Genomic DNA, 20663 nt, shown 5'->3' with positions numbered 1-20663 from the left:
ATGGCAATCAAGGAGAAAAAAATGACTCGCGATCCAGGCCTGAGAAATTGGATGTCCAGCGAAAACCACCACTGCAACTGCTGCTGAAGGAAATAACGCAATACTTTAGAGAAATGCGTTTTGGCAGCACGCCGACGCTGGTCGTATTTTCGTTTTTTTTTTCTCTCTTTGCCACTCCACGTATTCAGGCTGCTCCTCGGCAAGTTCTAACTATGCGTTGCCTGCCCATAACCATGCTGCAACCACAATGAAATCATGCGCAAGGCTGGTTCATTTATATATGAAAAGTAAGTGACCTCACTCCGCGCGTCGTAAGCTGCCGTTGACGTGGCAACTTGTGCAACAGTAATCTTTAGCAGGAAGCGTACGCGTGGAGCGCTGCGTGCTTCGCATTGATATGAGGAGAGCCTTATCAATAATCATGTGGTTTGGATGCTTGTTTTGTGATTGTTCTTTATAGAAATGAATGCTGTGCTGTATGTTATATTCGTGATACTAAAGAATGTATCAACTTCTCGCTTCAATTGGTGAAGAGTTTCTCTTTCTTTTTCGTGAGGACGTGCTCCGAAGAATCCTGACCAACTAGTAGGTAACAGCGTCGCTGCAAAAATTGGAGCACATTTTGGCAATCGGGCAGAATTGGAGCAACTGGTTGGAATATATATAGAGCGAACCATTGTGTGAGTGCATAAAGAGTCGAAACATGAGTGCAGAGACACGCAAACACACACACGTCTTGAACACATCATGGTTTCTGAGGCAGCATGCGCATACGTACGTAGCGCAATTCCAATCCAACGCGTCGCGGTTTATGAGGCAGCATGTACATACATGCGCAATGCTTTTCGAAGCGTTTACTTTCTTGCAACCGCGGATGCGCAAAGGCGACCGCCATCTGGTGGTGCTGCAAAGAACGCAGCAGCACACGTGCTCCATTGTGATTAGTTAGCCTACTCGGCAAGGTAACAGGCAGACCGCAAGCACGCTCACGAAACCCGGCGGTGCTCGCGAAATAAAACAGCTTTGCTTTTAAAATGTGAACAATGATAGGCTCATATCAAGGAACTGAAAGCTGTCGAACAACGTAATCACAGCTTGCTAGGCAAAGAACCTATAGCGGTAACGAGACTATGTGCAAATTTATGTAGTATTTATGGACTTATATCAACCTGTTTCTGTGCACAAGCGTTTTTTCACAATGAATTGTTATCATGTATTATATTTTGACTGGTATTGCTCAGTAACTGATTTATGAAGTTACAATAATACACTTCTCCGCTCTCTGATTTATTCTGTTAAAGTTACCATGCCCCTCGTTTTCCCACAGTTACAGAACCTGTCAAGTCTGATGGCTTTTTGTCGGTGCCCCCCAAGCGTATTGGATACTGAAATAACATGACTTAATGATTGATTCATTAAATCATTGTAGAAACCAAGTCTCTTTTTCTGATAGAGCCATCGAAGTTATGGAATTTGTAGTTCAAAGTAGGGCTGTTTGTGTATTGATTTTTCTCGTCCAGTCACTCTACCCCTGTTATTATAATTTCAGCCTAACCATAGCTGCGTGCGACAATTATGGTGGTTACCTCCCTGCAGCACATCGGAATGGACACGACGAGCATGTTGCAGAGGACGTTGATCATCGAGGCTGCACCGGCCCCACCTGATGGCGGCTGGGGCTGGGTGGCAGTGCTGGCGGGCTTCGTCTGCCACCTGGTCATAGACGGCATAGTCTACTCATCGGGCATCTTTTTCGACGAGTTCCTCACCTACTTCGGCGAGGGCCATGCTGCCACCTCGTGGATATCTTCCATCACTTTCGGTTGCTACCTCATCTCAAGTAAGCACGCACCTCAAATGCCAATGAGCAGGAAAAAATGAGAACTGCAGTGCGACACCATTCTGCTCTGACAAACTTATTTTGACGTTAATGCCACCTTTCTTGCGTAAAGATAGCTGCTAGCCAGTTTAACCGCCGTGGCTTTCTGGACGCTTTCGAGCAGTGCATGAGCTTGGTGGAATAAGCCATAAACCAAGATGTTCAGGTATTCCGTGCTTCGTACATCGAAGGAACTGAGCTAGCCTAGTTAACGAAGCACAGATAGTATGTGTCGTGTCTGTATACTAAACAGGGGGCAGCGCACAACGCTTCAGCTTAGCGAGTAGATAATAACAGTTTTGTAAAACAACATTTGTTTGCTATACTTATTCAAAAATGTTAGCTGAGGATGACGCACTTCATGTTTTTTTTTGGTACGTAGCTCGTTATACTCATGAAACTTACTACGATTCATTGCAGCAGGCTGGAAAACGCGGTACCTTATACTACCTGTAGTACTATACGACTAAAGCACCCTCCGTGGCCATTCTTCAGCGCATGAATTCGATACGGCCATACGGGGCCTGATTTAGTCAGTGTTTATTTTTATCTTGTTGTGCAGGGTGGCCTATTTTCAAGCTGATAGTGAATGGCAATCGACAGTTCAGTCATCGCCGATTCACTCCTTACAATCGCATACTTTCGCCAGTGGTACCTCCCCGAATGTCTCATGTGTAAGATATGAAACTGCCTTCACAACGGCATTTTCATCCTCATGAGAGGGAAGATGAGAATTGGCGTCGTTAAGGGTGAAGACCTCATGAGGCAAAAACTGAAAAAGTCACGATTCTAGCCGCAAGGATTATATGCGAGCCCCTTTCATTTAGCATCTCAGATTGCCAATTGAGGGCAAGTCATTAGAGCGGCAGAATTTGAAGGAGTTCGCACGCATCCATCTTAGAAAAACAATAGACATCTAGATAAGAAGACAGAATGGAAACGAACAACAAAACATGACCACCAACTAAAAAGGTAGCATTGCGGCCGTAACGTAGCCAGACACAAAACTTAACTTTGTATGCTAAAGGATGCCATGATCACCCGTCAAGCTTACCTGCGCAAGCTGAAAAGTGGTAGCTCCAACTGCGCATCAGGGACACGTGTAGGACTACGAAAAGAAATACTGAATGCCCTTCCACTCTGTGAAGGATGATCAGCAGATCTGTGTATCAGGGCCCCTAAATGGTGAACTGCACCTGCGCCGCGGGTCGGCCCGGCATGGCACTATCTTCGAGATCGGCCAACGTACGCGGAATGCACAACGCCTGCTTCACCTCCACGGCGCATTGGCCTTACATTGCACTATCTTAGGATCGGCCCATGTATAGGGAGTGCCTAATGCCTGCTTCACCTACGCCGCGGGTCGGTCCGGCATTGCATAATCTACAGGATCGGCTAACGTATGGGGAGTGCTCAACGCCTGCTTCACCTCCGCCATGGGTGGGCCCGGAATTGCATTATCTTCGGGATCGGCCCACGTATGGGGAGTGCTTAACGTCTGGTTCACTTCTGCCGCTGGTCCGCCTGGCATTGCACTATATTCGGGATCGGCCCACGTATGAGGAGTGCTTAACGCCTGCTTCACCTCCGCCGTGGGTCGGACCGGTATGGCATTACCTTCGGGTAGGCCCACGTGTGGGGGGTGCTTGAGGGCCTGTTTACGCTCGAGCTGCCCATCGCCGCAAGCCGCACCGCAAGCATGCGGTCGCGCGAAAAATTGCACATATCGACCACTTGTGCACAAATTTCCGTTCACACTGTGTACACAGTGTAAACTACACATTGTAAACAGAAATTTGTCCAGAGGTGTTCTGCATGTGCAATTTTCCACGCGACCGCAAGCGTGCGGTGCAGCTTGCGATGATGGGCGGCTCGAGCGTAAACAGGCCCTGACGCCTGCTTCACCTCCGCCGTGGGTCGGGCAAGTATGGCGCTACCTTCGGGATCGGCCCACGTATGGGGAGTGCTAAGGCCTGTTTCATCTCCGCTGCGGGTTGGGCCGGTATTTCACCAACTTCGGGATCGGCCCACATATGGGGATTGCTTAGTGTCTGCTTCACTTCCACTGCGGCTCGGCCCGGCATTGCACTTCCTCGGGATCGGCCCACGTCTGAGGAGTGCTTAACGCCTGCTTCGCCTCCACCGTGGGTCGGCCCGGCATTTCTCCAACTTCGGGATCGGCCCACGTATGGGGAGTACTTAACGCCTGCTTCACCTCCGCCGCGGCTTCGTCCGGCATTGCATTACCTTCGGGATCGGCCCACGAATGGGGAGTGCTTAACGCTTGCTTCCCCTCCGCTGCAGGTCGGGCTGGTAATGCACTACCTTTGGTATCGGCGCCCGCATGAGGAGTGCTTAACACCTGCTTCACCTCCGCCGTTGGTCAGCCCGGCATTGCACTACCTCCGGCATCGGCCTGCGTATGGGGAGTTTTTCGCTCGCCACGCCTACGACACAAAAATTTCCTTCGGCGGTTGAGTTGTTCAGCTACACACTAATAACTGGTAATTCACGTCATTTCTTCCTCGTGCGAGATATTCGAAGGCTCGCCAACGCGCCCACTTCCACTATTGGGTGTGTTCAGATTAGGACACACTAAGGGGCACCATCAGTATTTTTTATATTGAGCTGAATTATTTTATGAGGTAGAAAAATCTATGCGTAGAAAGGAATCGACGTTTGTTTCCGCTTAATTAAGCACGCATTTCTTGAAAGAAAATGGCTGCGGCTTAGCTCACCTAACCATGGATATGCAGAGTTAAAGCTTGGTTTAGCCTGGTTATACATTCGTTTCACTTGGTTAAGTTTTGATTTAGCTGAGGGAATTACTGTACTTGGGTATAGGTGCCAAAAAATGTGCACTCGCCAAGAATGAAAGAAAAATAAAGAACATGAAGTTTCGGACCCCGTACGGGTCCCTTGATCACAATGAAGATATATGTGAGGCCGCGCGGCAGTTAATGGGTGAGGTGTCGCAGCGTACGGGTGTATATCTCGGGATGATTATCTCTCGTCCTGTTTATCGCGCGTCTAGTTGATTAAATGTTGTATAATTCTAAAAGCAAGCGGGCATATAAGTGTTTCTCTTTTGCGATGATGGCTGCCGAGTCCCAGTCCATGATGTGTCCGGTTAGTTCGCCATGTTCCGCCTGGGCGTTCGTGGCTGTGTGGCACTTGGCGACGGCATTGAGGTGTTGTTTGAAGCGCTGTTTCAAATTCCCGCTCTCGCTGATACACGACACGTCATGCTTCGTGTTCATTACCTCATGTCCTTTATTTTATCTTATTCTTGATGAGTGCACGTTTTTTGGCACCAGTATGTTTCCTCGCCAGACGAGTTTTCGTCGAACACTTGGCTATGTTAGTCTTGGAGAGAAGCATGTGGCTGCTGCCATAACGCAAATCCGTCATTTCGTCAGTTCGAAAACGAGACATGCCTCTTTACAGCGTCACGTACAGTTTAACACGTGCTTAAAGATGCATGCACTCATTCCGAGGTCCCTGCGGCTAACGGTCTTTGTCAAGACTGCCATGTGGAACCGGACTATTGACAAAGCCGAGGAACCCCTTCTACAGGCCCGCTTCCTCGAAACAAAGGCAACAATCAAACGTCTGGAGGACGAGATCTTCTTCGCTCAACGTCGATTCGAAAACCAACTACCAATAGAATTCTACAGTGTTCTGCTTCACGCCAACAGTACTGCCGCTGCCACGAGGAAAAAGAAGGATCAGGGTGCCAGATTGCAAGTTCTCCCTTCTTTTATGAAGAAATGCCGGTACTTCGGGCACACTACGCTTTCAGAACTTCGTACACTATTGACCCGGCAGAGCATGCACTGCTCAGCTGCGGCCTTAAGTACAACATCGGCACACGACCAAATGTCAGCCAGCTGACTTGCGCTACGGAACAATCGGTACGACCTGCTGAGCCCAGTCTACGGGAAGGAGTTCGCTTGCGTGCAATTGGGGTCATCTCGAAGGATGCGAGGGAAATCCTACGACGCTGCCGGCAGTAGAAACAAGCGCGTTGAAACGTTAAATAGAAAACGAGGACATAGTCATCCTCACCACGGACAAGGGAAATGCTACTTTGGCTTTGGACTATGTGGACTGCGTCAAGAAGATAAATGGGGTGCTCCAGGACACGTCGACCTATGCCAAGCTGGCTAGGGATCTCACGAAGAAGGTGGAAGCGGAGCACCAGAAGCCGCTTACTGCAGTTTTCAAGTTCGCCCCCCCCCCCCCCGCTCCAAAAAGAAGAATCTCTACTGCAAGTTACTCTGCCACAATGGATTGGCTCCCGACCTGTACGGACTGCCGAAAATTCACAAACCTGACGTTCCGATACGAAAAATTGTGGACTACACATGCTTGGCGCTGTGCGAACTGTCCGGCCACCTGCACCGTATTCTTAGGCCGCTTGCAGCACTCACGCCGACTTTCGACGCTCCGCTCGTTTCATTGAGCAAATAAGAGGCGCCTGCGTTGCCGACGATGGTCATGATCTCCATTGACGTAAAGTCAATATTTACATGCGTTCCTATTGACTATGCGCTTTAGTGCTGCAGGAAACTTCTCGAAGCTGACTCTTCTTTTCGGGAACGCACGCCACTCAAAACCCACAACGTTTGCCGCCTTCCAAATTTTTGCCTTGAGAATACGTACTTCGTATTTAACAAGGAGTATTACACGCACGTGTTCGGCCCAGCGATGGGAGCTTCTGTGTCCATCGTTTGAGCCAACATTGCTCAGGAGGATCTGGACAGTGCCGCCTTGTCTTCATTTGGGACGCACACAAAGCTCTTTGTAAGGTGCATGGGCGACTACTTCTGTATTATCGTTCGCCGGACCGCAAAAAATTTTCTCCAGCACCTAAATTCCTTCAAGCCGAGCATGTAGCTCACGCCTGAAAATGAAACCAATGGGCGCATGTCCTTCCTGCATGTCCTCCTAGAGAGGAATTCAAGCGGCTTCACAACTAGTGCGTACATAAAGCCAACTCACACGGGAAAGTACGTGAGCTTCGAGTGGTCGCACCCAACTGGACAAAAGCGATCCGTCGCAGCAGCACTCTTTTCCCAGGAATTCAGCATCTGTTCCAGCCCCAAGAAACGTATACAAGAGCTACAGGTTGTGAAAAGGGACCTGTTAAATAATGGTTACCCTCTAGAACTACTCAGAACGCAGAAACGCAAATAAGCGAAGCTTGGCCTTGGAACGGCGAAATAAACAGTGAAGCGCGGCGGTACCTTACTCAGTGGGAACAAGCGAAGCCCTTTCAAGAATTTGTAACAGCTACTGTAGGCAAATCGGCCACATGCCTTCCCGAGAACATGGCCAACAGCTGGTTCGCGCAAAAGACATTTTGTAGCACGCGAACAACCCGGGAGTGATCTAGCAGATAGCATATAGCATACAAGGAGTTTGACGTCTAATACATCGGCGTGAGCGGCAATTTCAAACGCCGCTTGAAACAACACAGGAATGACGTCGCTAAGTGCCGCACAGGCGCGAACGCCCTGGCGGAGCATTGCGAACTAACCTGATACAGCCATGACTGGGACTTAGCAGCCGTTATCGCAAAAGAGAAACACTTATCTGCCCATTTGCTTTTAGAATCATACTACACTCAATCAACTGGACACATGATAAACAGGACGCGGGGTAATCGTACCGAGATATACACCCATACGCTGCGCCACCTCACCCATAAATGGCCGCGCACCCATGCTTATATCTTCATTGTGATCAAGGGACCCGTACGGGGCCCGAAAAGTCGTGTTCTGTAGTTTTCTTCTATTCTTGGCGAGTGCACATTTTTTCGGCACCAGTATGTTTCCTCACCAGACGAGTTTTCGTCGAACACTTGACTATATACTTCGGAATACAATTATCGTTAGGCCAGGTCTGACGGCTGTGCCTAGGTCAGTGGATGAACATGACTGTGAGTAGGCTTGGGTAGACACGGATTCTTCGACAGTGCAACGCCTGTTGTGTCACCAGGAAAGCACAAGTGCTAGAGAAGCAAATAGACGCTGCGCACATGTGCAGTGTCGAAGCACAAACGGAGAGGGCACTCATGCGGTCGCCACATTGATCTCGATGGTGCGAATCCTGTGCATTCCGGACCCTCTCGACTGAAGCAGCCCGCCGGGGGTTTTCCGCAGGATGGTCAGACACCGCTTGGCGATGACGGCTCAAAGCCTTCCGCTCCCGCGAAGCCCTCAAGCTCATCGCTCTAATCCATGGCCAAGCTCGCAGTGACTAGGCGAGCGCACCGCTCCTCTTAAACAGGTGCGCGGCGAGTCAGGCGGTCAGGTGGCGAGCCAGCGGCGGAGCAAGCATGCGCCAAGCCGCGGCAACGCCGGAGCTCGGCGGCGTGCGTCTAAAGGTCGTACAAAAATCCCTCACGTGACCTTATCCTAGGTGCTAGGAACAGGGTCATTTAGGGATTTTTGAGAAGGCATGATGGTGGCGCCGAGCAACGCCGTGGCGTGTTTGTCGTCGGCGTGATCGTTCTCTGCCCCGCGCAGACCGCGCATTGTTTAACCATGTTCAACGTTGGTTATGTCATTGTGCTTGCGTTGCTTGTGTGTAGGTTGTAGGATCTGTGTTACTTGGCTGAAAGCCGCGCGTAGTAGTGGCGCGGCCGTGCATCTTCGGCCTCGGTGAGCTCTGGCAGTACAGAATCTGCGTTGTGTGACCCATACTTCCTTAAGAACTCGGCGGTGGTGACAATTGAAATGTCGAAGTGGCCTAGCGCCTCGGCAGCGAAGTTCTGCGAACCCCGGTATGGCATCGCCGTGTCCGACTTTGCTTATCGGACAACGAGGGATGGGCGGCTCCCTAGAAATCATTTAAATGCGACTGCGTCGACCGCCCACTGTTCAGCGCTGAATGTGTGTTTGGTGTGCTGTGCTTGAAACGAATGGTGAAGCCGTGCAGTTGGGGTGATGGAGGAGCAGAGTGGCTTAGGGGCTCCATTTGCACGTTCACAGACATGTGCTCCAGGTTTGGCCTCATTAGCGTCTGCCAAGGGATTCTGGTGTGCTCCTTGCCTAGTATGAAGTTTACGATGCTAACACACAGCATGTTCACCTTTTCCGTGCTATATGTCTGTGTTCTTTACGTTTGTGTGTAGTAATTTACTTTTTATTATGGAAGTTGTGGCAGGCTTATTGCGCAAGGAGTACGAACTTAAACATATAAACATATTTTTTGTGTGTCTGAAATTTTGAATTACCCATAATTATTACCCTTTACGAATGGTAACGGCTACACGGCCTGTGTGACTCAGCTACCGTTTGTTGCGACGCTCAGCCGTGTGGTAGACTGATGCATGGCGCGCATTTATTTTTGTAGTGTTGTAAAAACCATTTGTTTATTCACTCAATGCAAATGTACTGCTTCACCGCAAAACATTTTTGTTACGCGGTGAAGCATACTAAATATGAAAGGAGGCCACTATCACCCAGCATAGTGTGTTCAATTAGGTGACCTGAGAGGGGGGCGGGTGCGCGAGTGTATAATTAGAGAACTATTATTATGTCCAGTGACAGTAGCCTCTTTGCACTTTTAGTATACTTCACCGCAGTACATTGATTAGGCTTCAGCGCGATACATTCATGTAGTGCGAAAAAAGGTAATCTGAACAAAAAGCCCAATTATGCAACGTTGTCTCTATTGTAGCTTGCTACACCGCAATACAGGGGTACAAATAAACTTCGTGCATTAAAGCATATTAAGAGTGGCAAAGGTACATATGTTTACATTGCGCTCATTATTACTCGCCGTGGTTGCTCAGTGGCTATGGTGTTAGGCTGCTGAGCATGAGGTCGCGGGATCGAATCCCGGCCACGGCGGCCGCATTTCGATGGGGGTGAAATGCGAAAACACCCGTGTACTTAGATTTAGGTGCACGTTAAAGAACCCCAGGTGGTCGAAATTTCCGGAGTCCTTCACTACGGCGTGCCTCATAATCAGAAAGTGGTTTTGGCACGTAAAACCCCATAATTAATTAATTGCGCTCATTAATGTCAATTGTGATATAAGTTGCAAGTGCATCTGTGGTCGTAGTAAGCTTCATTGACAATTCCTTGCACATTACAAATTCATATTGCAGGGAAGCTTACTAAAGCACATTCGCCATTATAAACGCGTTATTCACCTTCAAGTCAGGAGCACAATGCAGATTCATGCCCACGCTTTTGGCTGGACTGCACATGCTCTTTGGGAATTGGTGCTTTACTCTAAACTGGAGGGCTGAAGTTGATACGGAAGAACAATATTTATTAAGGGGAAAAGATTTTGCCAAAATGGTTGCAGCACACCTCTTTTCTTATTCTTCGAGCCACCTTTTCTTCTAGAAGCTTCCATTGCAGTGTTTCGAGCCTATTTGAGCCAGCGCATAGTGTATATAAAAATCGGACACTGATTAAGAAGATCACCTATACTCTCTGCAGTAAGCTGCACACAGGAGAAGTTCATGCCTATCTATACAAAAAAAAAACAGAATTGTAGCACGACCAGACAACATAAAACAGGGGGGTTGGTTGCAGCAATACTAAGTGGTAAAGGGTGTTTATCCTTTCCTTTCAGTTTTATGTTTTTGCGCTTTTTATAATGGTTCCACCACAGTAAACACGCGAGTGCCGAACTTGAGCTTGTTGGTTGCTGGTCTGATGGTTATTACTAAAAGAAAAGTTTGATAAACGAACAACAGCTTGGAGGCACCAGTCACCTTGCTTGTCCCATGGTGTCGCTTCATGAGCACCGCGAGCCTCCAGACCAACTAGGAAGAGAGGTTTCAATGTGCTCTCAGTGAGAACTTCTGAACAGTAGAATGCTTGGACACAGCAAAGTCTAAGAAGGAAGCATTCAGGATGTGCAAAGTGGGCCTTTTGAAGCTGGCAGCATTGCTGAAGGGGCTTTGCCTATCTGCCTTCTTTCATCGTCGTTATCATCACTTTGATCGTCGTCGTCATCATCATCATCATTATCAGCAGCAGCAGCCTGGTTACGCCCGCTGCAGGGCAAATGCCTCTCCCATAGTTCTCCAACTACCCATGTCATGTACTAATTGTGGTCATGTTGTCCCTGCAAACTTCTTAATCTCATCCGCCCACCTAATATTCTGCCGGAACCTGCTACGCTTCTCTTCCCTTGGAACCCAGTCCATAACCCTTAATGACCATCGGATATCTTCCCTCCTCATTACAGGTCCTGCCCATTTATTTTTCTTGATTTCTACTGAGATATCATTACCTCGAGTTTGTTCCCTCACCCAATCTGCTCTTATGCCTTAACGTTACACCCATTATTCATCTTTCCATAGTTAGTTGCGTCTTCCTCAATTTAAGTAGAACCGTTTTCATAAGCCTCCAGGTTTCTGCCCCGTACGTGAGCACTGGTAAGACAGCTGTTATACACTTTTCTCTTGAAGGTTAATGGAAACCTGCTGTTCATGATCTGAGAATGCCTGCCATACGCACCCCAGCCCATTCTTGTTCTTCTGATTATTTCATTCTCATGGTCCGGATCCCCGGTCACTACCTGTCTTAAGTATATGTATTCCCTTACTACTTACACTGCCTCGCTACCTATTGTAAACTGCTGTTCTCTTCCGAGGCTCTTAAACATTACTTTAGTTTTCTGCAGATTAAATTACAGACCCACCCTTCTGCTTTGCCTCTCCAGGTCAGTGAGCATGCATTGCAGTTGGTCCACTGAGTTACTAAGCAAGGCAATATCATCAGCGAATCGCAAGTTACTAAGGTATTCTCTAATAACTCTTATCGCGAATTCTTCCTAATCCAGGTTTCTGAATACTTCCTGTAAACATGCTGTGAATAGCATTGGAGAGGTCATATCTCCTTGCCTGACGCCTTTCTTTTTTGGGATTTTGTTGCTTTCTTTATGGAGGACTACGGTTGCTGTAGAGCCGCTATAGATATCTTTCAGTATTTTAATATACGGCTCGTCTACACCCTGATTCCGTAATGCCTCCATGAATGCTGAGGTTCCGACTGATTCAAACGCTTTCTTGTAATCAATGAAAGCTATATATAAGGGTTGGTTATCTTCCGCGCATTTCTCTATCAACTGTTTGATAATGTGACTATGGTGTATTGTTGAGTAGGCTTTACAGAATCCTGCTTAGTCCTTTACTTCACAGAAGTCTAATGTGTTCCTAATTCTTTTTGCGATTACCTTAGTAAATACTTTCTATGCAACGAATAGTAAGCTGATCGGTCTATACTTTTTCAAGTCTTTGGCGTCCCCTTTCTTATGGATCAGGATTATGTTAGCATTTTTCTAAGATTCTGGTACGCTCGAAGTCATGAGGCATTGCGTATACAGGATGGCCAGTTTTTCTACAACAATCTGCCCACCATCCTTCAACAAATCTGCCGTTACGTGATCCTCCCCAGCTGCCTTCCCCCTTTGCATAGCTTCCAAGGCTTTCTTTACTTTTGCCGGCATTACTGGTTGGATTTCAAAGTCCTCTAGACTATTCTCCCCGATTATGGTCATGGGTGCCACTGGTATTGTATAAATCTCTATAGAACTCCTCAGCCACTTGAACTATCTCATCCATATCAGAAAATTTTTTGTATTTTTTTTTCAGATACCCTCATGTCCCACAGTGCATTATTGAGGGGAGTTGTGCACACTATTCAATAAATTGGTTACAAAAGGAAACAACGCATATGTATATATATATATATTTCATTTCATTTCATTTATTTACTCTCAAGGCCGTACAGGCATTACAGATAGGAGTGGCAATAGAAAAAGAAAAAAAATAGCTAGTGAGGCAGCACATGGTCACAGATAGCCGACTTGAACACATCATGGTCTGTGATAGTGACGATGGATGCGGGAAGGCGATTCCAGTCTTGACTTGTTTTCAGAATGAATGCTTCGAGGTAGACATTGCTTTTACACTGAGGCACCCCAACCTTCATTCGATGATCAATACGGAATGACAAATGGCTCGTTGGCGAAAAAAGTGCCATTTTTAGCTCAGTATTGGTGTAGTATATTTTGTGAAACAGGCATAAGCGGGAAATTCCACGTCTAGTAGAAAGGAGAGGTAGTTCAAGCAGTTGCTTAATGCGAGAAACGCTGGCTAAGCGATAGTAATTAGAGAGGATAAACCTAACTCAGTGGTTCTGAACCGAGTTTATGGACTGTGTTAACGAGCTAGTGTACGGGTCCCATATCGATGAAGCGTACTCAAGTTTAGAACTCACGAGTGTTTTATATATAGTAGTAGTTTCAGCGGAACGGGAGCGAGGCGGAAATTCCGCCTTAACAAACCAAGGGAACTGTTAGCTTTGGTAATAACATGGTGGATATGCTTCTGCCATGATAGATTATTAGTGATATGGACGCCTACATACTTGTAGCTGTCAACGAACTGAAGAGGGCAACCGTTAAGATCATAGCCCTGAGAAATGGACTGGTTAATCTTTCGAGACACCCTCATTGCTTTACATTTGTTAATGTTTAGTTTCATAAGCCATGCTTCACACCAAGAAGAAATTTTATTTAAGCCAGATTGAAGAACGGAGAGGTCAGACTCATTAGAAATTACGTGGTACAGAACGCAGTCATCAGCAAAGAGCCTTATGTTAGAAGTAACCGAATCAGGCAGGTCATTATTATAAATTAGAAAAAGCAGAGGCCCTAGGACTGACCCCTGAGGAACACCGGATGTTACATTGCACAATTTAGAGTCATGATCATTAACAGAAACGTACAGTGTTCTATTCTGCAAGAAAGAGTCAATCCACTTAAGCAAGTAACAATCAAGATGGAGTGTGCTAAGTTTCAGTAATAGTAGTCGATGTGAGATGGCATCGAAAGCTTTCGCGAAGTCAAGGAATATGCAGTCAATAATTGAAGCTCGATCTAAAGCCCCGTGCTGTTTGTGTTCTCTCCCTCTGTCCCCGTCTTTATTTGCGCTCAATATGATATGCGATCTAAAGCGGAAGACAAATCGTTAGTAAAGGTTAATATTGGAGTCTCACAAGAATAATTTTTGCGAAAACCATGCTGCTGTGACGTAAAAAATTATTAGACTCGAGAAAACTAATCAGGTTGCAGTAAGATTATGTGCTCTAATAATTGGCATGGAATAGAAGTTAAGGAGATCGGCCGGTAGTTTCAGGGGTTATGTGTATCACTGGATTTGTGGACTGGAATCACCTTCGCCGTCATCCAGTCGTCCGGAAGTGTTGAACTCTGCAAAGACTGCGTAAAAATATATGACAAGAAAGCAGATGAATACGCTACAGTACTCTTAAGGAATTTGTAATTTATGGTATCAACACCTGCCGATGAAGAAAGTTTAGCTTTCTTAATCAAATTGTATATGCCATCTAAATCGATCTAAATCGGCTCCATCTCAGGGTACGTAAAGGCACGTGCGGATGGTGAAGTGTCTAAGAGCGTCAGAAAAAGATAGCGAGAATGTGTTGTTAAAAACCGTTCAGCAAAGCTCACGGGGGACAGGAAATCCATCGTCAGTTTTCAGAATGATTTCTGTGGGTTTGCGTACGTTAATAATGTTCCAAAACTTCTTAGGATTAGTTGTGAGCAGATGAGATAGTGTTTCAGAAAAAAATGTAATTCTTGGCTGAGCGAATGGGCATTTTATATTCAGATGCGATATCTACGTAGGCAGCGTTTGCTTTGGTTTCCGCAGATAGCTTGAAGCGTCGAAAAATGCGTTTTTTCTTGTTAAGAAGCTGTTTTAAACGCAAGTTAAACCAAGAAGCCCGATTGCATGGAGATAATAGGCGAGTCGGAACATATTTTTCAGCTAGCGTTTGAACCTTGTTTTTGAAAAGGAGCCAGTTTTCTGCAGTAGTTCGTTCCCAGAACTGATGAAAAAAGAAATCGGCAAAACTTTGTAATTCTTTATTCATAGAGGAAAAATCTGCTCGAGTGTAGTCATGAATTTTCTTACGGTGTTTCAGACGCTGTGGCGAGCGTAAGGGGATTACAAAATGAATCACGCAATGATCGCTTAAACCAGGTATAATTGATAATGATGAAATTGAATCAGGGGATGTGGTGAAGACGAGGTCAAGAATGTTGGCAGAAATTGCAGTGACACGGGTAGGTTCTTTAACAAACTGGGTGAGGCCAAATGTCGAACATATATCAAGAAAGGTTGATATATATGCATGGAAGTGCGTAATTCACAACCCGGAACCTGAAGTGAGCTGAAAATGATACAAATACTAAGAAACGCTAAAATACACCAAGAAAAGTGATGCAAAGTGCAAAACGCCACTCTTAGTACCGATATGAACACGGCAAATCTGCAGCAAAAACATATAACAATGCGCATGATTTCGAGGAAAAAGGAAATGGAACCAAAGCTATAGCAAGCAATAGTGTGTTGACAATTTCTTCTTAAATTCATCAAAGTCTTTTGAAAGTGCAATATCCCGTGGTAGCTGGTTCCATTCCAACGATGTTTTCGGAATGAATTAGGTCCTGCAGGATGTTGTACGGCACTGTAGAACACGAACTTTGCATGGATGATCTAAGCGGGATGAAACATATTGACACAAAGATGTGGGGCTCCCGCACCGCAGAACGGCGCGCGCAAAGTCGGCGCCGTGAAAGACGATTAAGTGCGTAAGCTGCACGCCCTTCATCTAGCCCACCATTAAAGAAAAACGTCTCTTTTGTAGCACTCCGTCTCAAACCTACGGTACATTTTTCTGGTAGAGGGTCTGGGTACATGATACCACTCCCAAATCGAACACCGTCTACAAGCCTATTATGAAGTCCGGTCGAGCTGACTCCAGTGCACGTACGGACAAGTCGTCGACTTCAAGGACTGCCACCTGAGCATGAGCCTCCACCCAACCGAATCATAAGGATGAGTACCTCAGTTCCGTCTTTTTCCTCAACCGCACCGACCGAGGTCGTACTTAACCAGCAGCGAATCCCCACGTCCTTCCATGGGGACACCTTCGAGGATGTGGAGGACTGGCTCGATCACTTTGAGCGTGTCGCAGAATACAATGGCTGGACTTCAGAGTGCAAGCTACGCAACGCCTACTTTGCCATCGAGGACTATGAGTGGACATGGTTTGAGAACCGTGAGGCGGCCCTATCGACATGCTATCTTTCATCTTCCGCTGCGCTCCGCGTGTACTCTTTCCTCCTTCACCGCGATTCATTTGCTCGGTTGCGCCGACGCCGCCGAAGCACGGCGACGCTCAACGAAGGAACGAGCGCCTAAAGGGACACTAAAAGTGAATATTAAGCAAAGGTGGACTTTTGAAATACCATCCCACAAACCTAGAAATGATTGTTTTATGCTAAGAAGAGACTTATTTTGAGAGAAAATGCGTTCTGAAGCGTCCGCGTACCTCTAGCGCAGTTCGAATCGCCCGCCCTCCGATCGAGGAGTGGTGACGACATGGTCTCATAAGGACGTTGCGCCGTCGTTGAGTAAACCAGCGCCAGCAGATGGCGCTACGGCTTTTCTCCGCAAAACGCAAACGCGCGGCCAGAAACAGAGCCAAGACACAGAGCCGACAGCAGCTCGAAAGCGGAACTATGGTGGCTAGCGGCAGGGAAAGCGCGGGACAATCAACAGGTTCTTTATTTTATGACGCCAACTTTGACGCTCGTTGCAATGGACGACCCTGATAACGACATCTTGACTCGCGACGCTGGGCTCGACTTCGGCGATATAAGCACTGATGAACGTGACCTGCTGCTGAGGGCTCGCGCTGCCGGCGTCGTTGCGTACTACTACGACGGCAACTGCATGTCATGGCTGTACATATTCGCACATTTGCAGCTTTTCTTTGTGAAAACCAAATGCCGCAGTTGTTCTTGCGGTTCGGAGAATGTAGGCAAGACCGACTGAACAGCGGAACGGTAAAGCATTGCTTTGAAAGTCACTCCATACGACTTCAGTAAGTCGGCGTTGAACTCGTAATCCTCTCGACGAAAGTGCAGTGAGCACACTATGCGATTTTGCGGCTCTTTGCCAACGCGCTGTGGCAGAGGTACGGCACTTAACCAGTTCGAACGGAGAAGTTTACTCGTTGGCACACAGTGACAAGTAACGTTGGATTCGCCGCTGCAGCTACCCTTAGCCATGTTCCGCGGACCGTTCGCGCATCCCATGACATCACATGGACGTGGCATTCTCGCTGCTTCTTCCAAATTCAAGTTTCGCAAGCCAGCAGAACCAGCGCAGCACGAAGCAATAACGAAGCAACTGAAACTCCAAAGCGCACGCGGCGCATAGTCGAGCGCAAAGTCGAGCGAAAACAAAACCTTTCGACCACCCATACTACTGCAGAGTAACATCAAAATTTTATTTTTTCTTAGAATCGAACACAAGTAGACAAGTACCATTTTATTCCGTCTTATAAGCCAATGAAATATTTTTGATTTGAGTAGTGGAGTACTAGTGACATAAATTATGACGAGGAGTGCTTTCGTCATCGGGCTAGTACCGGAATGTCCCTGGGGGGTCTCAAATCGTGTCATGCATTTATCTCAATTTCTCGGTTACTAAAGCTCTGTTCGCGGTTATATTGACGCCTTAGACGTTCTAGAGCATTGCTTTATCACTTTAACTTGACTTCATTGTAACCTTTAGTGTCCCTTTAAGAGCTTGGCTCTAAAAAGGACGCAAGCCTCATGTTAGCCTCAAAAAGGAGCCTCAAAGGACGCAAGCCAAAGGACGCAAGCCTCAAAAAGGACGCAAGCACTCATGTTATCTCCAATCAGCCGGCAAGCGTGCGCCAATTGAATCAATGCAGGTGCAGTGTCGTGCTGGCAGGCAGAGCCTAGCAGACGAAACTCGGGCTTCGAGCTAACTTGGTGCGCAGGCGCTGCTCTTGCGGATCTCGTCGCTTCGCACCGTTAGAAGGCGCAGCCCGGTTGGCCAGCCGACAGACGCGCCGTACTGTTAAGGAATCGGTCCGCTGTGTACATCCAACGTCAGCAAGGCATTATTTTGTAGAAAGTGTGATACATATTACAGATATGTCCCGGCAGCAAAGTTAGCCGCCCGAAAGGATATTTGTGCTTGATGACTTGGCATCCACGATTACTTACTTAGTAGTTTTCATAGCTGAAATTGTGGCTTTTCAGCATCTTTTCAATGTTTGTTGCTCTGTGCTCATGTATTTATATCTTGAAAAAGCGCAATAGGGAACAAAACGTGGCGTTGGGGTAGCGTGTAAGCCTGCGAAGCTGCAATCCGGGCTTCGTCGCACCATGCTTTCTTTCTCGTTTCCTTTCTTCTTTTTCTAATTATTTTTTCAGAAGTTTCTCTGATGTGACGTAAACACTTTTGCCACTTTGATCTGAGAATGCCAAATGGCAACAAGCGACGCGCCTTCACAGCCCTTCGGCCGATCTAATCCGCCATCTGGTCGCACGTATCATCATCATCATGCGTCTCCAGATACCCGTCTCCACCAATCTCCAATTACCCGTCTTGCGCTAGCTGATACCAACTTGCACCTGCCAACTGGGCCTCGCATATATCGCTTAAAATGTCTGAACATAGATTTCGCGCATACTTCGGCACTGTTCTTGCTCAAAGTTCGCAGTCTACGTCGTTCAGTGTAACACTTGGCACAGTTAATTGCCTTATTTGTTAGACACCAAATCTAAAGTTTTCTTGGTTAATGGGGACGCAAGCTGCTGCCGTGACGTGCCCAAGGATAAACTTGTGTTCACGCCTGCCGCCAGCTGTTGAAAATAGCCCTTCCGGTAGGGTTGCCACGTATTACAGAGGAGCGGGAAATATGCTGGAAGCCTCTTTGACCAGCTCGTTTTTGAACCTGCTGGCAGGCGGCAAACATGTTTACGTTAGCCGTCGTGTAAGCTGCGTGTTTCCGCTGTTTTTAAATATTATTTGCAGCGCACGTAAAAACAGCCTCAGAAGATTACTTAAAAGCTGATGACCAGATGGTCTGAGGCTTGTGGCAACCAGCAACAGTGATGTACTGTGGTCTAGCCGTGCCAGATGTAAGGGCACAAAAGGCTATAGCCACGCTACGCAACGTGTCACAGGCAAAAAAAAAAGAAGCAAAATAATAAAACATTTATTGAATTGGTATCTAAACCAGGTACCTAGATTAGGAAGCTGTGACTTTACCACGACGCTGACAAAATTACCAACTCGGGATAATTTTGTACTTCTGTTATTGACCGTGGACTGCAAACTATTGAGTTTTCTGCGGTGTGATCTTTGTTAACTTATGTATTTATAATAATGATTCTTGTGCGTTTAACTTAAGTTACCTGGTAAGTATTGAACCTAAATGCTACCTCATGTTTTGTTAGAAAAGCGAGCCGTCAGCCATGTTGGCACCGTTCACCATCGAAATTAGTTACTTTAATTGTATTCTCGATCATTCATTCTCTCCCTCCCCCCATTCTCCGCAGAAGAATGTCTATATGGCATTCATTATTTTAAGTAGACGAAGTAACGTCAAAGCACAAGTGTGTAAATCGTGCAGAAACGGCCAGAAAGGCTTTTTAAGCCTACGATCAAGCACGACGTCTTCTGCGACCGCGCAGCCCGCGCAGCCCGCGCGGCCAACTTGTCCACCAACGCCGTGCCTCGCGGCATGATCGAAGCAGTATTCAGAAGGAAGGCCAAAAACGAGCTGGTTTGAGCGGCAAAACAAACGGTAGGACAAGGATCCCTCAAGCCTGTTCTCCAACGAAAGCTGAACGCGAATTGAAGAGTGGTCCAGTGAACTAACTGCACAGAGAAAAGCCGTGCTCTGCTTTCGTTAGTTAATGCTTCTCTGGATTTGTGGGTTGTAGTTTCAACTTTGACATTTTCGTAACTGGGAAATAGTGCAACATGAAAATATTTCCACCGATCATATAGTGGTTCGGTAGGGAAGCGTAAATCGGCAGTTGTCGATGCCATGACGATCACGCCGATCTGCGAGGGCTGCACCGAAACAGGCGCGCTGCACCTAATCACACAAAAGATAATAGCTGCCGCGAAGAAAGAATCTATTTAGTTGTTAAGTGTGCCTATGCTCGGCGTATCCTAACGTTAAACCGGGGAAAACCAAGGAGAAACGTCAGGCTTCCATAAAACCGCTGATAGATCCGTCTAACGTACGTATAAAAAAGTAGGAGGGAGACGTCATACATATCTTTAGTAACAGCCTTTGAGAGCATAACAGTTACGCAGTTATGGATTTACCGAGGAAAATGTGTGACTGTAAAAATGGCGCTCCCTGTGAGTTACGCGCCAAAACAACTCCACGTGAAACACACTGCTCGCGAAGCCAGCTGTTGTGGCACGTCCCTTGGGAGAAATATCCTGTACGCGGCACCGGCGCTGGAAGTGCAGCGCACGACAAAGAAGCGAAGCTGGTGGCGCGTGACGCGGTCCCACAGCTCCCGCATGGCAGCAGGCTGTCGAGGCACTGTGGGCAGTGAAACTCATGTCATAGCAGCATCATAAAGGAAGATTTTATTTCTGCTTTATCGTCTAATAAGGAACTAATTGTGCCCTGCAACTTCCATTGTTTGAGGAAAATTTGCAAAGGGCCCTTCAAAGATTTTATTGGGCTAGCTAGCTGACACTGAATGTTAATGTTAAGTCATGCCTATTTAAGTCCTATTTTAAAAAGTACTAGAAATGTGTTACGTTTCGCGCCATGCATCCCGAAATGAATCAGACAAGTTCCGGGTCAATGACCTTTATTAACCAATGCTTGGGGGTTAATGGCTCGGGCAAAAGAAGGGCACC

General features: G+C 46.9%; 1 protein-coding gene across 1 annotated transcript in view; it reads left to right on the top strand.

Moving 5' to 3' along the window:
* The first annotated feature begins 1605 nt into the window (after positions 1 to 1605).
* The window catches only part of LOC126539837 (monocarboxylate transporter 13-like), a 465405-nt gene continuing 446347 nt past the window's right edge, over positions 1606 to 20663 (top strand). The window contains exon 1 of the mRNA XM_072286220.1: positions 1606 to 1840. Within this exon, the coding sequence (XP_072142321.1) occupies positions 1606 to 1840 (235 nt within the window). The remainder of the gene's footprint in view (positions 1841 to 20663) is intronic.

Source organism: Dermacentor andersoni, chromosome 2 (assembly GCF_023375885.2).
Source record: "Dermacentor andersoni chromosome 2, qqDerAnde1_hic_scaffold, whole genome shotgun sequence".
NCBI lineage: Eukaryota > Metazoa > Arthropoda > Arachnida > Ixodida > Ixodidae > Dermacentor > Dermacentor andersoni.
Note: the sequence above shows the minus strand (reverse complement) of the source record. Positions and strands in the feature narration are given on the sequence as shown.